At 41.1% G+C, this 22,044-nt stretch overlaps 1 protein-coding gene across 4 annotated transcripts in view; it reads right to left on the minus strand.

The window, feature by feature from the left end:
• Window positions 1-22,044, minus strand: part of mRpS31 (mitochondrial ribosomal protein S31) — a 65,859-nt gene that overhangs the window by 16,630 nt on the left and 27,185 nt on the right. For 2 of the 4 annotated variants that reach the window (XM_070103234.1, XM_070103251.1), the window contains exons 2-6: window positions 11,816-11,873; window positions 11,025-11,388; window positions 6,835-6,961; window positions 4,692-4,833; window positions 319-486 (exon numbers count right to left, since the gene is read on the minus strand). In XM_070103234.1, the coding sequence (XP_069959335.1) occupies window positions 319-486; window positions 4,692-4,833; window positions 6,835-6,961; window positions 11,025-11,388; window positions 11,816-11,871 (857 nt within the window). In that variant the 5' untranslated portion in view covers window positions 11,872-11,873. Of the gene's footprint in view, window positions 1-318; window positions 487-4,691; window positions 4,834-6,834; window positions 6,962-11,024; window positions 11,389-11,815; window positions 11,874-21,771; window positions 21,795-22,044 lie in introns of those variants that run through there. The other 2 variants (XM_070103237.1, XM_070103243.1) reach the window with 2 other exon arrangements.

Genomic DNA, 22,044 nt, shown 5'->3' on the forward strand with positions numbered 1-22,044 from the left:
TGATTATAATAATAATAATTTAATATAACACCAAGACCAAAAATTTTATAAAATTCCGGAAAAGAGACTTCAGCAATTTTACTCTTTTCATGGGTTACAAAGTGTCTTCAACAACAATATTCTCTCAAATTTATTGACCAATATTGCTGAAACTCTACTAGTGATCAAAAGACTTATTAACATAATACAGTATAAGATGTGGTGTTAAAACTAATAAAAGATTAATAATTTTGAGAAACTGACCAATTTTATAATTTTAAAGAAACTGGCACAACCTCAGTTCCATTAAATTATTGTGTCTTTTAAATACAGACTAACCTGGGGTCAGGTCTAGTAATAGTCCTTGGCAAAGATTTCTTGTTGGGTACACCATCACCAAAGATCGTCCGCTGAGCACTGGGGTCTTGATGATGCCGCCTACGGCGAGGCAATGCCTCGGCTGGCTTGCTCTGCGTTCTCTCTACTTTCATGCCCACAAATAAATCACTGGAACCATGGAAAGAAATGGAATTATGTTGAATTGATGTCAGGTAATTTAAGAGCAGTGTGTATCAACAAAATATATGCCTTAAGAAACAGTAATCTTGTATTCAAAAATACAAGTTACAGCTAATTCACAATTTAGAAAGGAAACTTTGGAGGGTGTTTCAGTCCATCCTGGACCATCGTCATTAAGTAAGAACATAAGAAAGAAGGAACACTGCATCAGGCCTACTGGACCATACTGGACAGATAATTTTTTCCACTCGTAAACTGAATGATAATGGTATAAGATGAACTGAAATGCCGTCTAAAGTTTATGCTTCATATGGTTTAGTTGTCAAATGTTCCAGCCATTGTAGTGTGACTTATTCCTCACATCCAGGAGTATCTAATGCCAACAGACAACTCAAGAAATAGATACATATTCAGTGTATGCCCCAGGCTAATTTGAAGTTTGCCTAACTGCACATAAAGCCAAATGGAATGAAGCTATTCACTTATATATTATCTTTGTACTTTCAAGATGAAGAAGACTTAACAATTATATTAATATTGACTTGAAACCTTTCTGTATTTATTAAGCTAGAGGAGGCTGGCTGGAAAGGGCAGACTGTGTGTATAAGGAGAAGACAAACTGTCTGTGTCTAACATTCTAACATAAACATAAGAAAATAAAGAAGTCGCAATAATGTAGCTGAAACAATCCACAACTAACCCAGAAATTTGACAGGAAACTTTTGACAATGTTTTGGTTGTGATATTAGCAAATCTCTCCATGGATAAATGGAGAAGAATCCTTCTTCCATAAGGTACGTGTGTCGTAAGAGGTGACTAAAATGTCGGGAGCAAGGGGCTAGTGACCCCTTCTTCTGTTTAATGTACTAAATATTAAGAGAAGAAAAAATTAGCAAATCACATGTTGTGAATTGAGAATGGACTGTGATGAAGTAAAATATCATCTGAGGGATTCCTCTCCATATTGTAGATTAGTTGTACATGTAAGAGAAGGCAACAAATGTCACAAGTGGTACCTCGGGATATGAAAAGCTCAAAACTTGAGCAATTATGTAAGTGTATTTATTTAAGTGCTTTTGTAAGCGTGTTTTTGGGGGTCTGAAACGGATTAATCTAATTTACATTATTCCATGTGGGAACAAATTCGTTCGGTATCGGCCCTCAAACAGCCTTCTGGAATGAAATAAATTCGTATCCCGAGGTACCACTGTATATAAGAACTCGCTCAGTGTTTCATTAACAGTTACAGCAATGTAAGAAAAAATTAATCAAAATGGGAACAAGAAGAGCCCAAAGATTCAATATATTTATAAACCTATGTCAATGCATCTATACCATATGTGTAGGCACACATACAGTACTTGATTAATTATCCAAGTCATGATATACACAAACTATTTATAATTCTTAGTGATAATGAATCATTCAAAAATATGTAAAGTACAAGTGTATGACAATTACTTCTAAATTTTATTATACTTAAATATAGCATTTTGTAATAATTACATATGCCAAACTAAAGTTAATAATTTACAATTAACATTATTACAAAATTTTTTTTTTTTTTTTGAACATGATGGCCATCTCCCACCGAGGCAGAGCAATCCGAGGAACAAGGCAACACATTCACCACCACAAAAAATTAACATTAAAATATATTCATTTAAAACTTTAAAGAAAATTATTTTGAAAATATGAGCTTAAACATATGATCAAATGGTATTACATACCGCACAAGAGACTGGGACAAAAACTAGAGGAGCAGGCAGGAATTACAGGGAAAATATACAGTGGGTCAAGGAATATTTAACAGAAAGGAAACAGCAAGTTACTGTCAGGGAGGAAGTGTTGGAATAGGCAAGCATGACAAGTAGAGTTTTACAAAGGTCAGTATTTGAACTAGTACTGTTTCTTGTGTGTGTAAATGACGTGGCAGAAGATATCAAGTCAAAGGTGTCCCTGTTTGCAAATGATGTGAACCTAATGAGGAGAATATAAACAGGAGTAGACCAGGAAAGACTAAAAGCAAATCTAGACAAGCTGAATGACTGGTCTGACTAGTAGCTGTGTATCCCACCCTGCTTCGGTGGGATATGGCCGGTTTGTTGAAACCAGCTGTATCCACTGAAGCAGGGTGGCCCAAAAAGAAACACAAAAGTTTTTCTTTTTATCTTTAGTAATGTATACAGGAAAAGGGGTTATTAGCCCCTTGCTTCCAGCATGTTAGTTGCCTCTTATGACACGTATGGCTTACGGAGAAAGAATTCTGTTCCACTTTCCCATGAAGATAAGAGGAAATAAATAAGAACAAGAACTAATAAGAAAATAGAAGAAAACCCAGAGAGGTGTGTATATATATATGCATGAGCATGCAAGTGTAGTGTGACCTAAATGTAAGTAGAAGTAGCAAGACGTAACTGAAATCTTGCATGTTTATGAGGCATCTTAGAGTATGCAGTGCCAAATGGAACCCACATCTGATAATACATGTACAGATGCTGGAGAAAGTGCAAAGGGCTGCAGTGAGACTAGTCCAAGAGTTGTGGAGAATGACTTATGAGGAGAGGCTAGATGCACAGATGAGTCACAGGGATGTCAGGAAGTACAGTGGTACCTCGAGTTTCGAACAGCTCCCAACTCGAACAATTATGAAAGTGCATTTTTGTAAGTGCTTTTGTAAGTATTTTTGGGGGTCTGAAACGGACTAATCTAATTTACATTATTCCTTAAGGAAACAAATTCGTTCACTATCGGCAGTCGAACAGCATTCTGGAACAAATTAAGTTCGTAACTCAAGGTACCACTGTACTTCTTCAACCTTAGAGTGGTCAAGACAGTGAAGCAGTAAAGACAGAATAAATATGTAACTTTAAGAATTGTATGACAGGACTCACACAGCCAGGAGAGAGAGTGTGAAAATATAAACACATATGCAGTATAATGTGATCCTTTATTGACTACGTTTCGCCCACACAGTGGGCTTTTTCAAGTCACAAACAGAACTACCTGGGGTGGAAGGAACGCAAGTATTTATAGTCCGGTTCAGAATGCTGAGGTCAGGTGGAGAATGCTGCATCTGATGATGTACCGAGTGGGGTTATAGAGTCTAAAAACTTGGGTAGCTTGGAAAGGAGATTGGATAAGTTTGTGAGCAGACCTTCTACAGTGTTCTTATGTGGGATAGCGATGAAGAAGTTTCTTGGCAAGTGGTTCAGCTATGTTATAGAAGCCACTATTCTGGTTGAAGTTGTCGGATATAGAAATAAGTGATGATTCCAGGATTCTTCGGTATTGGGTGTTGTCTTCTGTGGCGATAAGTCTTGAGTTTCTGTAGTTTATCAAGTGGTTGTGTGAATTACGGTGTTGTACGCAGGCATTCCTTGTGTCGTCAGACCTGCTTGCGTATTGGTGTTCTGAAATACGTGTAATGACTGCAACAAGTTATACGTGGGCGAAACATCAAGGGGCCTCCAAACACGTATTTCAGAACACCAATACGCAAGCAGGTCTGACGACACAAGGAATGCCTGCGTACAACACCGTAATTCACACAACCACTTGATAAACTACAGAAACTCAAGACTTATCGCCACAGAAGACAACACCCAATACCGAAGAATCCTGGAATCATCACTTATTTCTATATCCGACAACTTCAACCAGAATAGTGGCTTCTATAACATAGCTGAACCACTTGCCAAGAAACTTCTTCATCGCTATCCCACATAAGAACACTGTAGAAGGTCTGCTCACAAACTTATCCAATCTCCTTTCCAAGCTACCCAAGTTTTTAGACTCTATAACCCCACTCGGTACATCATCAGATGCAGCATTCTCCACCTGACCTCAGCATTCTGAACCGGACTATAAATAATCGCGTTCCTTCCACCCCAGGTAGTTCTGTTTGTGACTTGAAAAAGCCCACTGTGTGGGCGAAACGTAGTCAATAAAGGATCACATTATACTGCATATGTGTTTATATTTCCATTGTGTCGGTATTTTATACCATTTATTTCCAGAGAGAGTGTGAACCTAATAGTGGCCAGCAAAGAGGCAGGGCCAGGAGGCGAGAGACTAGCCCTGGAACCACAATAAGAAGAGTACATTGTACAGCAAGCACTGAACGCATGCATACAAAAAAATTTTTTTTAAATAGTTAATATAATAACCACAACAACATAATATAAACTTACCTCCAATCAATGGATGATTTTCCATCATTTGATCCATTAACAGTGTGTGATCTCAGGGTAGACAAGAGCTCTGACTCTGTGGCCGCTACATCACCACCAAGACTCTCTGCCACTTCTCGTGTAGCTGACAACAGTTCAGGCTCTGACAAATAAATACATCTATAGAATTTTGAAAACATTGTTATCAAAATACTATTTTCTTGTTGTTGATTGATGTGTACAAACAAACAAGCTATAACTAAAAAATCATACTATTCTAAGCATACTAGCTGTGCTTCAAGTACTTCTTCAGCCAAAGATGAGTCATCTAGTCTCCCACTGAGGCAAGGTAACCCAAAAAAGAAAGAAACACTTTCACCATCATTCACACATACCATATTTCGAGACTTATTAGAAGCATTTTTTTCCATAAAATGTCTCCAAAAACCATTCTGCATTCTATAAACTGAAGGTCAGTGATGGGAGCTATAAGTTTAGGGTGGGCTGTAGCTCTCCCAGTCACATCCGATGCTAAGCCATTGAAACCAAAACAAGTCTTATAAGCCATGTCTTATAAGCCACGAAATATGGTAATCACCATCTTTGAAGAGACGCCCTGATATGACAGTTCAGATGTTACTTGAAACAGCCAATATCCCAAACCCCTCCTTTAAAGTGCAGGCATTGTACATCCCACCTCCAGGACTCAAGTCTGGCTAACCATTTTCCCTGAATCCCTTCACAAAATATTACCTTGTTCACACAAATAAAGATTTATATTTGTTATTTCCTAGATAGTAAGTTGGTAGACAACAACTGCCCAGGGAGGTACTACTGTCCTGCCAAGTAAGTGTAAAACGGAAGCTTATAACCATTTTACATGATGGTAGGAGCGCTGGTCTCTTTTTCTGTCTCAAACAAACAAGATTTCAGGTACGTCTTGCTACTTCTACTTACACTTACGTCCCACTACACATGCATGTACAAGCATATACAGTGGACCCCCGGTTAACGATATTTTTTTCACTCCAGAAGTATGTTCAGGTGCCAGTACTGACCGAATTTGTTCCCATAAGAAATATTGTGAAATAGATTAGTCCATTTCAGACCCCCAAACATACATGTACAAACGCACTTACATAAATACACTTACATAATTGGTCACATTCGGAGGTAATCGTTATGCGGGGGTCCACTGTATATACATACACACCCCTCTGAGTTTTCTTCTCATTTCTTACTAGTTCTTGCTCGTGTTATTGTTATTTCCTCTTATCTCCATGAGGGAGTGGAACATAATTCTTTCTCCGTAAGCCATGCGTGTCACAAGAAGCGACTAAAATGCCAGTAACCCCTTCTTCTGTATACATTACTAAATTTAAAAAGAGAAATTTTCATTTTTCTTGCTGGGCTACTCTGCCTCGGTGGGATATGGCCAGAGCACTGAAAGAAGATTTATGTTATTTGAGTTATACAGTCAATACTGCATGTCAGTACTGTACTTTATTGTATACTGATTGCATGTACTCAGTATGATTATGAGGAATGTGTTCTAGCTCCTGGGACCAGCTTCTTAACTATGTGATTCCTCTTCAGCCCAGGCAAGAATTAAAGTCATTGTAGATCAACATTTGCAGTGCATAAGCTGTTAATAATTCACATACAGCAAATTAAGTCTGATTTAGCAGATTTCTCTCATTTTTTACTCATCTTATATTTTTCTGGTCTTAAAACTTTTTCTTAGGCCCTGGGCACTATACTCACAGTGCTCAGTGGATAATCCAGCCCTGCCTTGACCCTTGGGATTTGTCTTACTGTATTTACACTTTACTGCTGGAAGAAATTTGAAGAATCTCTGGCCATAGATGTTGATAGTGTGTTCTCTAATTAAGAATGTGACACTCATGCTCTTCACTGGGTTTATCTACACATGTCTATGGCTCATTTGAGTGTTCAAGTTCTATATCCTCCCTCATTTTGATCCCATTCTTAAGAATGGCTTGTTTCTGTCTACCTTATCAATACCCCTGAGTATTTTTTATGTTATGATTATGTCCCCTCTGAATCTTCTTTCATGCAACATTGAGATTTAGGCCTCTAAGCCTATCATCAAATATTTTAGAGTTTTTACACAAAATTCTATAACAAAACACATGCAAATCACCAATGACAGGTTCATCTGGTTGTGGAAGCTCACTATCTTGGTCCTGTATATCAAGGTTTATTGGTTTCTTCTGTCGGGCTTTAGGCTTAGAGAGTTTAAGTGGAGGCTCCATTGGCATGGGGTCTGCCTGAAAAAATAATGTTTTTATTAATAATTCAACCTTAATTAACACAAATCAGCTTGTATAAAAACAAGAATCTAAAATACTGTACTACACTGTACTACTGTACACTAGAAATTCTAACAGTTGTCGTGTAACTAGGTACAAAGACATACTGCCAATAGTATTGAAGAAATCACACAAGCCTGTGACGTTTCTCTTTAAGTAGAGCCAAACTTGACTTACTGAAAACTAGCGCAGCATTTGCTCATTTTCTTCAATATCACGAACCCAAGCACAAACCACGAATATTCACACATTTTTCTGGTAGGAAAGATGAATGATTTAACACTGTATGGGAAGGGTGAGGCTGATAGTGAAGGGGAGGGAGGGGGAGAGGGGGAGAGAGAGAAAGAGAGAAACAGAGACAGAAACAGTGATTACCTTCATGGTAGATCTCACTTGCCTCATCCTATTGGGGCAAGTGTTCCACAAGGAAGCATGCTGGGACCATTGTTATGGAATGTCTACTTCAATGACCTTCATCTCATCCCAGAATCCCACGCATATGCAGACGACTGTGCACTGACATTCACTTATCCAAGAGAAGAAATGCCAGCTGCTCTAAGCTACATCAATCACCAGCTAAGAGCTATAACAGCTTGGGGAAATAGATGGCAAGTAACATTTGCACCTGAGAAAACGCAAATGATGATGGCCTCTAGGCACCATGATGGTAATGCTGGTGCAGTAGTAAGGATGAATGGGAGGGTGTTGGCACCTGGGGAAGAAGTTGATATCCTTGGGGTGAAATTTGACTCCAAACTGACCATGAAGAACCATGTTGTAAACTTTGCAAACAAGGCAGCCAGGAAGCTTACAGCACTTCGCCGTATCTCGCATCTGCTTGACGGTAGGGGTTGCAAGATTCTGTACAAGGCACAAGTACGCTCACACCTTGAGTATGCTCCACTTTCTTGGTTTGCCTGCCCCCCCCCCCCCCTTTCATCTGCGACTGCTTGACAGAGTAGAGAACAGAGCAAGATGTGTCATCTCTCGCCTGGACCAATCCTGGATAGATCTGTCATTTCAGTAGAGCCTTCAACACAGGAGGGAAGTGGGTGGCCTTACTGTTATGTACAAGGCCAATATTGTCGAAGTACCACACTTGGATCCACTTCGAGGGTAGCGTGAAACAAGCTTTTATGCCACAAGACAGGCAGAAAGCAGCAACTTCACTCTGGCTGTACCCTTCTCCAGAACATCACTCCATCTGAGATCATATATACCCAGGATGACTCGAGTATGGAACACATCCGTACAGCATAATGATGTCAACGAGATAAAGTCAGTTGATCAAATGAAAATGCTGGCCCACAGATGGCTCCAACTTCATCCTGTTCCCTACTTGTATGTCTCATAACAATAAAAATGCTTTCAAATGAGCTGATGTAGGTAACAGCTCTTAGCTTGCCAATAAAGTTAGGAATCCTTAACCTGTAAATAGCTTGTCAATAAAGCTAGGGATCCTTAACCTTAAGCTTGTCAAACCATGTGTAAAAAAAAAAAAAAAAAAAAAAGAGAGAGAGAGAAAAGCATCGAGGTGAGCACATGGGGAAAACAAATCAGCAAATCTGTATAATAAATCAATTTCGCTTAAAAAGCACAGAACTTTTGTTAACCCTTAAACTGTCCAAACATAGATCTACGTTTTTTTCAACATTTGAATGTAAAAAAACGTAGACCTTCTGTTTTTTATACATTTGAAAATGTGTAAAAAAACTTTGATCTAAATTTTGTTATACAGTGGACCCCCGCTTTACGATCAGCTCCCAATGCGACCAATTATGTAAGTGTATTTATGTAAGTGCGTTTGTACGTGTATGTTCGGGGGTCTGAAATTGACTAATCTAATTCACAATATACCTTATGGGAACAAATTCGTTCAGTACTGGCACCTGAACATACTTCTGGAATGAAATATCGTGAACCGGGGTTCCACTGTATTTGAAAATATGTAAAAAAACGTAGATCTACTTTTGGAGCACTACGCATGTGAACCTAGATTTATAACAAAAAAAGGCACAATACCGTGACTGGAACGATACACAAATAACCCGCACATAGAAGAGGAGCTTACGACGACGTTTCGGTCCGACTTGAACCATTTACAAAGTCACACTGTGTGTGACTTTGTAAATGGTCCAAGTTGGACCGAAATGTCGTCGTAAGCTCCTCTCTTCTATGTGCGGGTTATTTGTGTAACGTAGATTTGTTTGGACAGTTTAAGGGTTAATGGCAGGTCTCTCAGAAAGGAGGGCAGACAAATTAAGCATGTTAGGGTACTGAAGGAAAGGTTGAAAATGAAATCTAAATAATCAGATATGAGCCCACACAAAAGATGGTCACCAACCCCTCCCTCCCCTTTCTGTTTTCCCCCTCAATGATTATCATCATTACTATTATTCATTTTTTTTAATACACCAGCCATCTTCCACCAAGGCAGGGTGACCCAAAAAAGAAGAATACTATAAAGTTTGTCTGTTTACATTTAGAAATTTATACAGGAGAAGGGGTTACTAGCCTCTTGTTTCTGGCACTTTAGTCGCCTCTTACAACACACATGGCTTATGGAGGAAAGTATTATTATTATTATTATTATTATTATTATTATTATTATTAGTCAGTACAACCACTCCTCACTTAGCAACGTACTTGTTTACCAATGACTCAGAATTACATTGGGCTCGCAGACCACTGTACATACCTAAATAATGTATATTAGAGCTGATTTCCTCTATTCTGTTTATTACAATATACAGTACACTACTAAAAATGTTATAAATGCTGCAAAGGTGACATTAAAACAATATCAGAGAAGGATGACACAAACCCACTACCATTACAGTATGCTCCTTGCTTAGAGATGAATTCATTTACTGACATGGTCTTAGGAACAGAACTCGGTCGTTATGTGAGGAGAGGCTGTACTGTTAGCAGAAAAGTATTTCCAGTAGTGTCAACTGTCCTTTAAATATGAATAACAAGATTGTTTTCCCATGATCATAATAGTATCAAAAGAAATTCACCCAATGGATCATAATAATAATTGATTTTGGAAACAATTTATTCCAAAATCAATTTAGCCAGTGAATTATAAGTTTAACAGTTTTGGAAACAAACTTTGTCTGCTGTTTGTGGACATCTGTTATCCAGATTTTGTCAATTAAATACAAAATCCATTACATTGAGGTACATTAAAATCGAGGTTTTGCTTATATTCAGGGTGAAGTAGTTAACCTGTGAGGATTAAACAGCATTATTAGATTAATGGTATACAAACCTGACATAGCAACATCTTGAAATCTAATCTTGGTATAGAGAAATCTTCTGTAACTCTAATGCTTGCCAAATCTATTAGTATGACCTATGTACATCCACTAGTGGGCTTTGCCCACCTGTGATGCCGTCTCCAAATTGCTTCACCTCACCTGTCTCAAGTATTTAAGTCTTCCTCCTGGGGTATCTACTCTAGATTCATCAAGACTGATTGCCTCAAACTATTTCTTCCTATATTCCACCATATCCAGTAATTACTTATTAAATTAATTAAAGCCACTGGTTGGCAAAATGTCTCCATAATAAAGATACTCAAGTGTTGCACGTCTCTCATTCATCTACCCAAATCACACAGCAACTTGGGAATGGAGATAATCAAGATTTGATCCAAGGAAGAGGGTAACCCCAATTCCTTGAAACAAAAGCCATTCACTATCAAGGGTACTTGTCTACTGAATGGGCCTTCACAAAATACTAAACAGCAGAGTACAGTAGTACTATACAATACGATATATTTTTTATGATTTTCCTTTATTATTATTATCGAAAAGAAGTGCTAAACCTGAATTTCCTTTAACTCTTTTAATTCTTAAAAACTTATTTATAGCTTCTCAAGTTTAGCTTTCCTATACTACTGTCATATACATAATATGTGAATACTTTAACACACTAAAGAAAATACATGATGTAATACAACCTATGGAGACAATATTAACTACCTCTACAGTGAATTAAGATAAAAAAAACATACTGAAGCCAATGACTTAAGCAGATCATTTAGCTTTTTCTGAGCAGATGCTCTTTTATCTTTTGCGGTCTCTAGTTTCTCTTCAGGAAGTGATTGTTTGACTGCCACTTGATCCTCTTCAATGACTCTCTCCACAGCCTTCTGAGATGTTAACTTTCCTTCTTTCAATTTGCCGCCTTCTCCTCCAGCACAAACTTCCTGGACCATCTGAGAGGGCTGTGGCCTCTCTTCTAGGAGGGGCTTTTCAACCTCCAGGGCAGTCATGCTTCCACCTTCTGTTTGCTCTTGCTTTTCTGCGTTAGATTTCTCATCATCTGGCGGAATCTTGCAAAATGCTCGAACTTGGTGCTGCGGTCGTAATACATATCTGGAAAGATCAAATCCATTGCCAAATTTACATCAGAATAATGTAATATTAAAATACGGAAGTAATGATGCTGTAAAACCAATAAATTATTATTAATGTTATTGCTATTTTGGGGAAGCGCTAATCCCGTAGGAGGTAAAACAGCGCCTGGGGAAACGTGAAGCATTGAGGCTTGATACACAAGAGCCCGTCACCGGCATCAGGGCACCTCCCATGAAGGATGTCATATCAGCAGCTTTTAAAAAACTGCCAGGCAAATCAACTCTTCCATGATCAAAGGCTAATTTTATTTGCCGGTTAAGTCAAGCGCAGCACCTCACCTTATGGAATAATTAAGTATAATTCAATATTTCCAAACGACTTACTGAAGTACTGAGTATGTAGCATAGGCAGTGCCCTTAATAAACGTAAAATGAACACCACATACCCATTTAATACCAGATGAAGAGCCCGGGAGGCTCTTGGAAACAAGGAGGCAGCCATGTCTGTTGTTATTGTAGAAGCGTCATGTAATGGACGGAAAAAATATATGACTAGGAAATTATTTACCCCCAAAAAATGTTCATACAAACACAAATAATAAAATATAGGATAACTAGAAAAACAATAAATTTAATTAAAAGTATAAATGAGGATAATTCAGCGAAAATATTCGCCAAAATTAAACTTTGATGAACTCATTTTTTTTCATTGTTAATTAAGTTTATTTAGGTACAGGTACATGTAAGTAGCTACATACAGTGTAAATTACCCAGGATAACCCCAAAAAGTCAGACAAAGTGACTTAATTCCGTTGGGGTCCCCCCTCAAGGAAGGTTCCTTGATGTTGGTGAGGGGCTCTTGATTTAGGGAATTGGATCTGTGCTCCAGTTCCCCGAATTAAGCCTGAATGCCTTCCACATCCCCCCCCAGGCGCTGTATAATCCTCCGGGTTTAGCGCTTCCCCCTTGATTATAATAATAATAATTCCGTTGGGGTCCATTTCAGCAAGTTTCCATCTCTCTCCACACTATACAAAACATCCACAGGGGGAGTTGAATGATAGCTTTAGCTAGGCCTTTCGTGCTGCGGTCTACACATCATCAGGAGCTTGCAATGTTGCAGAAAAGAGGAGGTCCAAGCAAATACAATCACGGGGAGCGCCTTTGCAAAAGCAGCAATAAGTTACTGAAACAGGAAATTAGCTTCCAGGCCCGGTGGCCTGGTGGCTAAAGCTCCCGCTTCACACACGGAGGGCCCTGGTTCGATTCCCGGCGGGTGGAAACATTTGACACGTTTCCTTATACCTGTTCACCTAGTAGCAAATAGGTACCTGGGTGTTAGTCGACTGGTGTGGGTCGCATCCTGGGGGACAAGATTAAGGACCCCAATGGAAATAAGTTAGACAGTCCTCAATGACACACTGACTTTCTTGGGTTATCCTGGGTGGCTAACCCTCCGGGATTAAAAATCCGAACGAAATCTTATCTTATCTGGGACCCTTAATTACCCTGGTGAATCTTGAATAGTTCCTTAAGGAACTTGTTCTATCTAGGCTGGAATATTGCTGCACACTAACAGCACCTTTCAAGGCAGGTGAAATTGCTGACCTAGAAAATGTACAGAGAACCTTCACGGCGCGCATAACGGAGATAAAACACCTCAATTACTGGGAGCGCTTGAGGTTCCTGAACCTGTATTCCCTGGAACGCAGGCGGGAGAGATACATGATTATATACACCTGGAAAATCCTAGAGGGACTAGTACCGAACTTGCACACGAAGATCACTCACTACGAAAGCAAAAGACTTGGCAAACGATGCAACATCCCCCCAATGAAAAGCAGGGGTGTCACTAGCACGTTAAGAGACCATACAATAAGTGTCAGGGGCCCGAGACTGTTCAACTGCCTCCCAGCATACATAAGGGGGATTACCAACAGACCCCTGGCAGTCTTCAAGCTGGCACTGGACAAGCACCTAAAGTCGGTTCCTGATCAGCCGGGCTGTGGCTCGTACGTTGGTTTGCGTGCAGCCAGCAGTAACAGCCTGGTTGATCAGGCTCTGATCCACCAGGAGGCCTGGTCACAGACCGGGCCGCGGGGGCGTTGACCCCCGGAACTCTCTCCAGGTAAACTCCAGGTAAACTTGCATGTGTTCTTTTCCTCTGGATGAAAGTCTTCTGTACTTCTGGGACTCTGAGTCTGGCAGCTTGTCTCTCCTTCCTTCCTGCTGTATTGGAGATAGGTATCACCTAATATGGGCGCCACGAAGAGACAACACAATAAGTGTCAGGGGCCCAAAACTCTTCAACTGTCTCCTAGCGTACATAAGTCGGATTACCAATAGACTCCTGGCTGTCTTCAAGAAGGCTCTGGACAGGCACCTAAAGCCAGTACCTGATCAGCCGGGCTGTGGTTCGTACGTCGGTTTATGTGCAGCCAACAGCAACAGCCTGGTTGATCAGACCCTGATCCACAACGAGGCATGGTCTAAGACTGGGCTACTGGGGCACTGACCCCCAAAACCCCCTCCAGGTAAACTCCAGGTGTGCATAGTCAGGCATCATCTGACTGTCGTTTTTCCAGGATGACGAGGTAATTTCACCTGGAAACTTTTGATTTCAATCAGATGTGCATAGTTGGGACGGCTCCCTTATTGCTGGGCATCCGGCTGTTGCAAGGCTCCTCTTGATATTAACCTCTTCATACCTTGCGGTCTACGGCAATCAAGATTTAGCAGTTGATATCAGAATTTGAGTATCTTTTCTGATTTTCCCCGTGAAAGTGGAGGATAAAGCTAGTATGATGGAGTATTACAGGGAAAACCATCCTGTGTTATGGAGCATGACAAAGGAAAACCATCCTGTGTATGTGTGTGCGTGTGTGTTTTTTTTTTACCTTTCACTCTGTGAGTGTATTGGATGTACACTCACAGAGTGCCAGATGGAGCTTAATGCTTTATCTTTCTTCTTCCACCGCCAACACTTGTCACTTGGGGTTGAGTAATTGAAGCTTTATGTTCACTCTCCGTGTTCTCTCTTCACTCTCCGTGTTCTCTCTTCACTCTCCGTGTTCTCTCTTCACTCTCCGTGTTCTCTCTTCACTCTCCGTGTTCTCTCTTCACTCTCCGTGTTCTCTCTTCACTCTCCGTGTTCTCTCTTCACTCTCCGTGTTCTCTCTTCACTCTTTGCAGTCCTAAAACATCTGCCTTTACCTTATTTCCAATATATCTTCTTTTATTGTAGCTCTTTTTCACATAGTTAACTTACTTACCTATGTTTAACTTTTAAGGTTTATATAAGTTATTACAAGGACCCCAATAGAAACAAGTCACTTGATCCGACGTTTTCGGGTTATCTTGGGTGATCGACACATACGCTGCTGTCTATGATAATTTATACAACTATTTCTACGTACCTGTACTTGAATAAACTTATCATTCTCTGTCTTCCGCTCGCTAGCCATTCCATAAATAACTAACATTTTGCATCTACACTCCGTCTGCTTCTCCCATTTCTACAAGTCTGTGGTGGGCTGTTCCCACTATGTCAGTATGCAGTCTCCCCATCCCTCGTCTTGCTTTTTCATCTAAGTTATTCTGCCACAGAACTTGATTAAGTTTGTGAGGTAGGAGGTGTGTTCGTGTGCATGATACACACGAAGAATATATTTTATTTTCCTCTCTTTGTACAATATTGATTTTAAGTGATACAGTTAATGGTCAACTAATCAATATTCAAATAATATTCAATTAACAGTCAACTAACTAATACTCAACTAATAGTCAAATATTGAATATTTAAGAATATTACAATCTACTTTTCCTTTTTTGAACAAAACCTCTCATTGGGATTTTTTTTTCCCCGGGTTTTGTCAGTTAATATCGAGAGAGCAGACTTTCCAGAGGCGCCTGTTCTTCATGAATGTGATGGCGTCATACGATGGTGCAGGTGATGACAGGTGCCAGGTGCCTCCAGGCTCACCTGACCCGTCGCCACCGCGCCTCCGACCACCTGCTTGCTGTTACCTAGTCAGTGATTGTAGTGTAAACACCCTCATTATACTGTCGCCTTCTTTCAGCAAATATTTATAATGGTATTTAAATTTGTGTGGGAAGTTTTATTACTGGCTGGCTGGCTGGCTGGCTGGCTGGCTGGCTGGCTGGCTGTCTCTGTCTCTCTCTCTTACATATATCCATGGGGAAGTGGAGAAGAATCCTTCCTCCGTAAGACATGCGTGCCGTAAGGGGCGGCTAAAATGCCGGGAGCAAGGGGCTAGTAACCCCAATGTTAAAAGAAGAAAAACTTTATAAAGTTTTCGTTTTCGGGACACCCTGCCTAGGTGGGAAATGGCTGGAATTTTCTAATGACTTCAGGAGGAAATCCAAATATTTTTTTTCCTGAAGACATTTAACTCACAGCTACAAGACTTGCGCTATCTCACGCTTCACGCTGATTCCTGCTCCACCTTTACTACAGTAACAACTCATGACAGGATACGCTACGTATTGGTAAGCATCCTTGCCAAACTCCTCCACCCGCTTCTGCAGCTTCTCTTTGGGGTCTCCCAAAAGCACTGTGTCATCGGCAAAGAGCAACTTTGACAACTCTTACTTTGTCAGTTTTTTTTTTTTTTTTTTTTTTTTTTTTTTTTTGAGATCCGTACTTCTTACTAGCACCCAGGAGATACCTGGAGAGGAATTCGGGGGTCTACGTCCTCCTGGCCCGGTCTGAGACCAGGCCTCGTGGTGGATCAGGGACTGATCAACCAGGCTGTTACTCCTGGCCGCACACAAACCGACGTACGAACCACAGCCCGGCTGGTCATTATTATAATCATGGGGAAGCGCTAAGCCCATAGGATTATGCAGCACCTGTGGGGGGGATGGAAGGTACTTAGGCTTAATTCAGGGAACTGGACCACAGATCTAATTCCCTAGATCAAGAGCCCCTCACCAGCATCAAGGAACCTCCCTTGAGGGGCCCAGCTGGTCACATACTGACTTTAGGTGCCTGTCCAGTGCCGCCTTGAAGACACAGTGCAACGGACAAGTGAAGTAACAGCAGCTGCAACACACACAGCAAGATGCATTCTTGAGCTTCCCCAGCATTCGGGCTGCAACCCGAAGCTGGGGTGTGGCTCCAAAAGCATCCTGTAGTGCTTGCTGCCTTTGTACCTCCTGCCATCGTCTGCTGCTATTCAGCTGCCACACTTTTCGAGCTCAGTGTGGGCGGGGTTTGTGGCAGCCCAAGGTGCCTAGCTTCTCCCTCTGAGCCCTGTCGGGGGCGGGGATTGAGGCTGGGCCTGGGGACAGCTGGTCCCAGACGATGAGGAGGTATCTGTACCTCCTCCCATGGCAGACATTGGTCTGAGACACTCCCACGACAGGAAGCCAAGGCCGGACCACCTCTTGGAAAAGGCCCGGGCCGGGCGATTATACCGGCGAATCTTTAACAACAACAACTTGAAGACAGCCAGGGGTCTATTGGTAATCCCTGTTATTCACTTGTTTAACAATCTCATCTTTAATAAATGATGATCCCTTTCTCTGCTACACAACGTAAGAGAATATGAATGGTATGACTAACGAGCGAAATGTAGCCTAAATACACCACTTAGAACATCTATCAAGGAGACATTTGAGCCGCTAGAGGCCTTATCAGTGCAACACATAATTTAAGTACGATAAAATATATTAAGCACAAAATGAACAAAAAAGGCAGTGGAGCAATACACATTAAATACAAGGTTAGGTACTGCACAGTTATCAAATATTTAGTAACAAAGACAAACATACACCACAAAGAAACTAATATGTGTCTTTGTACAGTATGACAAAAAACATTTATACACTGTTGTCTCAGTGTCCACCGCACTGTCCCCCTGAGACCGACCTGTCATGAAAAGATATTGAAGCTCACAGCTGATGATACACAAGACCTCAGGTACACACAAGTACAAGTGAAAAATTAGACCTTTTTTTGCAACATTTGGGAATCTTTATTGATGAAACGTTTTGCCATACCATACTATATGGTGGATATGATACACTGTATGTAGGGAAATCTAGGACTTTGGAACAGCAACATCAACACCAGTCAGTACTTATGCCAAAGATACGATTTTAAAACAATGACCGCACCATGACACCGACAAAACTATCTCATGAGCTTCAAAAATGCCACATCAGTCGTCAGAAAAAGTGACCAGCACCGCAAGAACTGTTTAGAATCTGCTTTTATCGCCACTGCTAAGACCATAACGCAAAATTCTGGCAATTTTATGTTTTCAGAGGTTGCTGCTGGATTCATTCTGGCCACACCAGACACCTAGGCCGCCGCTCGTACATGCAGCACTTAACCTCTGACCACACTATTTACATTTCATCTACTTAATTTCTCAGTATTTTATTGATAAAGCCCCTGGAGGACGAAACTTCTTATAAAAGTCCTAGTGCTACTTCTTATGTAATACATAAATGTCCATTTACCTAGAGCTGCTTACTCAGCAGCCTAGCACGAACCTAGACTAAACAGCTTGTCATTTTCCTCGCTCGTAAAAACTCTTTACGAAGGTCAAAAAGTTAGCCACCTTTTCCACACACCTGTCGTTCCAGCCACAGACCTTCATTTTCCAACCTATTATATACATGCCCATACTGCAACAAACATCTCTTTGCCCTTGTATACGTATTGGTCACTTGTTTGCTGTAATGCAAACACCTGATCGACATATCTTTCCTTCGTAACTAATCCTCGTTCCTCTGCAGTTCTGCTTTGTTATTCCATAACACTTTCCATAATACCTCTTCTACATATTTTACCCAGTATACAAGTCCCAATAATTTTTGTTCACCTTCCCTTGTGCCATATGTCGAATACTGAGAAACTGCTGATGCTTTCTGCCTAGCCTTGGATGCCTTCCTTTCTTTCATTTGCATGTATTAGTGAGATTGAGCGTGAGATTGTGCCTGCTCCAATACCGAGCGATACACACACGACTCCATGATACACACGATTCCATTGATATACACACAAGATTATCATACACACGGATTCTGCAAGAGGACGACGCAGCGAGAGAACGTCGGTGTTTTAACTCCGAGCACTAAGACCCAAAGTTACATTTTTTGGGTTATCCTGAATACTAGTTTGATCAGAGCTGAGAGGAAAACTTGCTTGCTGTCACTTCGAGCACCATCCCTTCAAGAGGCAAAGGCGGTGACTAGCATGCTAGTTCCCCCCTCTCCACCCCACCACCTAATCCTACCCTATCCTAACCCCCACAATTCCCCAACAGTTACACTGGCCTAATCACGTACACACTGCTGTCCTACTTTTCCTGTCTTCTTTTTCGGCAACTTCGCCTCTGGCGATTTAAAACAAGGCAGGTGACCATCCAGTAGCCCGGGTGGTATTTTAAACTCGGGTCGATCATTGTCTTGGGCCCTGTTCCTCCCACTCTTCGAGGATAGGCTATCTTAGGGGCGCTGTCCCCCTTACTCCTCGATGGGAAGCTATCTTATGGGTGCTGTCCCCCTCACTCCTCGAGGGGAGGCTATCTTAGGGGCGCTGTCCCCCTCACTCCTCGAGGGGAGACTATCTTAGGGGCCCTGTCCCCCTCATTCCTCGAGGGTAGGCTATCTTAGGGGCTGACCCTCATAAGTCAGCCGAAGTAGGAATGTTTAGGAATGACACATAGGAAAGCTTTTCTTTTTTTTACAGCAAATCTTATGTGTCAGCTGTACCTTGCTGAGCATCATGCCGAAAATAAGAGTAAGAATTCGTGTCGCTGACAACCAGAAGTCCAAGAGGAAAATACTTGATTGTAGTTGCACCAATTCCACTGTTGCACCAGTGGATGTATTCCAGACTCACTTTGGTGCAGAACTTCTACTTACCTCTGAAGAGCTGCTCCAGTTGCACAAAAATGATGTTCTTGAAAAATTAAATAATCTAGGTATCATCCTGTTAAGCTCTTTACTGCGTAACGTAATAAAAGTCCTGGCTCATAAGGGTAAACAACCTGCCTAGTCTAAGAGCATTTAAATTACTCCACATAAACCACCCTAGGGCCAGCTTGTACCTTCACATTAAGTGTGGAGTCAATAGTTATTAACAGGAAGGGCACAAAAACTAAAATATAAAAAAATATAATAATAATAACCTTACATATACAACATACAACCAACATCACCACATTTTAGTTCACCTTTACTAAATACACATTAGCTCACTAGCACACTGCTACTAAGGAGTTAAAATATATAAACAGGGAGGCTTTATGACACTCACCCCCCCCCCCCCACCTTTGCTGCCGGCTACTTAGCCTACGGTTAAAACGTTATATGTACTCTCCAAAACACAGGCCCTTGTATACACTAGGGCCTTAAAGGAAAATGGTGAGAGGATAACAATGGCCTAGACTTGGCAAAAAATACCACCCACATACATACACCAAACCATTAGGAACTGTTCCAGCCTCCGCTGGAACACACCTCTCCTGCTCATGTCCTGGCTACACTTCAGGACTAATACGCGTCCAGTTTCAGAACAAATCCTGGAAACTGCATTATATATGGGGCGTTTTTTATATACACAATTTTTTACAATACACTGCGTAATACATCCCCATTCTACCTGACAACTACCAAGCACAACGTACTGTAGATGAATGGTTCAGAGAACCGACATGTTGATAAATTAGACACATGTGCAACTCTTGGGTATCTTTATTGAGGAAACGTTTCGCCACACAGTGGCTTCATCAGTCCATACAAAGGAGAATCTTGAAGAACAGGAGGAGAATGAGGTAATCATTCTCCTCCTGTTCTTCAAGATTCTCCTTTGTATGGACTGATGAAGCCACTGTGTGGCGAAACGTTTCCTCAATAAAGATACCCAAGAGTTGCACATGTGTCTAATTTATCAACAACGTACTGTATTTGTGGCAAGAATCAACAGTTTCATGAGAGACTACACTGCTGAAGAGCTTGAAGAAATTAATCAAGAAAACTCCAGGTTCAAGGTTCTTAAGACATAAGTTTGCCAAAATTTCAAGCATCCAGCAAACATTAAAATTAATCCTAGACACACCGGAAGGAGCCAAAATCATATGTCAAAATGGTATGAAATGTTTTGGAATCAGGTGTACACTAGACCAAATCTTCATGGGAAGATTTGTCAGTGTCACTCAATGTTTAAAGTGTTATGAGTTTAGTCATAAGACAAATAATTGTAGCAGGCAAAAAACGATTTGCAGTATATGCTCTGGTGAGCATGTTTTCAGGGACTGCCCTAACAGAAACCCCAAGTGTACCCTTTGTAAAGGCAAACATCAGAGACCAACGATCTTGAGTGTCCTCCCAGAAGATATAGATGAATGGGTAACACCGGAACCCTTTTATGTCCAATAAGGATAAAACTTCCCCAGTTTACGAAGATTTCACTTTTATCAACTCTTACATTTAACCAAGTAACATCTGCACACCTACTACTGCAGGACACCAACTCTGAAGCAGCCGAGTCAACCAGTATTACCAGGAAGCAATCAACTTACATCAAACGCCTTGCTGCCGTCATTTCCAGCCTATGCCCTGCAATCGTAGAAAAAAAGGCAGTTGTAAAACGTATACCCCCTCCCAACTCAGCGTTATGCAGTGATACATTTGTTATAACTGTGAAACTGATGGGTAGTGTGTTATACCACATTCAGTGAAATTTATTTCATTAATAACACTTCACACGCACTCTCTCTCTCTCTCACACACACACACACACACACACACACACACACACACACACACACACACACACACACACACACACTTGCATTAAAATGTACCAAAGTGGTGATGCCACTTGCCTTTATTCTCCCACCTCCCCTTCCCCACACCCATCCTTTTCCCATGTTTCCATCCTTACCCATCCTTCTTCCTTCCCCATCTTACTCATTCTTCTTCCTTCCCCATCTTACCAAAGCTCTGGTCATAATTCGCAATACTGAGTGTGTGTACTCACCTATGTGGTTGCAGGGGTCGATTCACAGCTCCTGGGTGTGTGTACGTGTATCACCATCAAATGGACAGTATGAGAGAGTATGAATTTGTCAGGAAGCATGAGTGTGAGCGTTCCAGAAGTGTGTGTCCGAGTGTGTCAGCAGCGAATATGCGTGAGTGCGGTGAGTGAGAGTGTACCAAGAGCGAGAGTGTGAGTGTGGTTTGAGTGTGTGTGTGTGTGGGGCTGACCAGCGGCCAGCCTGCCCACAGAACACCTGCTGAACAGGTGTTTTGACTTTCACGTCCACTTTCATGGAGAACACATCAGTAAGTCTTCTTCATCTCTTACACACACACACACACACACACACACACACACAAACCACAATAACATTTGTTCACTTACCTAAGTTTCTCGGTCGTAGTCTTTCTCTTCTTCGTCTAGTGAAATTTCTGAAAAAAACTATTAGCAATAATTCAACTGTGAAGAAAAGGCACATGTTTGGCTGTGTGTAAAGCCGGGTAAAGCTCTACACAGAGCCAAACGTCGTCTCAATAAAGGATAGTTCTGAAACGTGCCTTTTCCTTACTATTATCTGTATTAAACCATTTGGAGACAAAGATTTGCTTAATAATAGACTGTAACAGGTCACTGCTGCATAAATCAATGAACAAAATG

Source organism: Cherax quadricarinatus, chromosome 5 (genome assembly GCF_038502225.1).
Source record: "Cherax quadricarinatus isolate ZL_2023a chromosome 5, ASM3850222v1, whole genome shotgun sequence".
Classification (NCBI taxonomy): Eukaryota; Metazoa; Arthropoda; class Malacostraca; order Decapoda; family Parastacidae; genus Cherax; species Cherax quadricarinatus.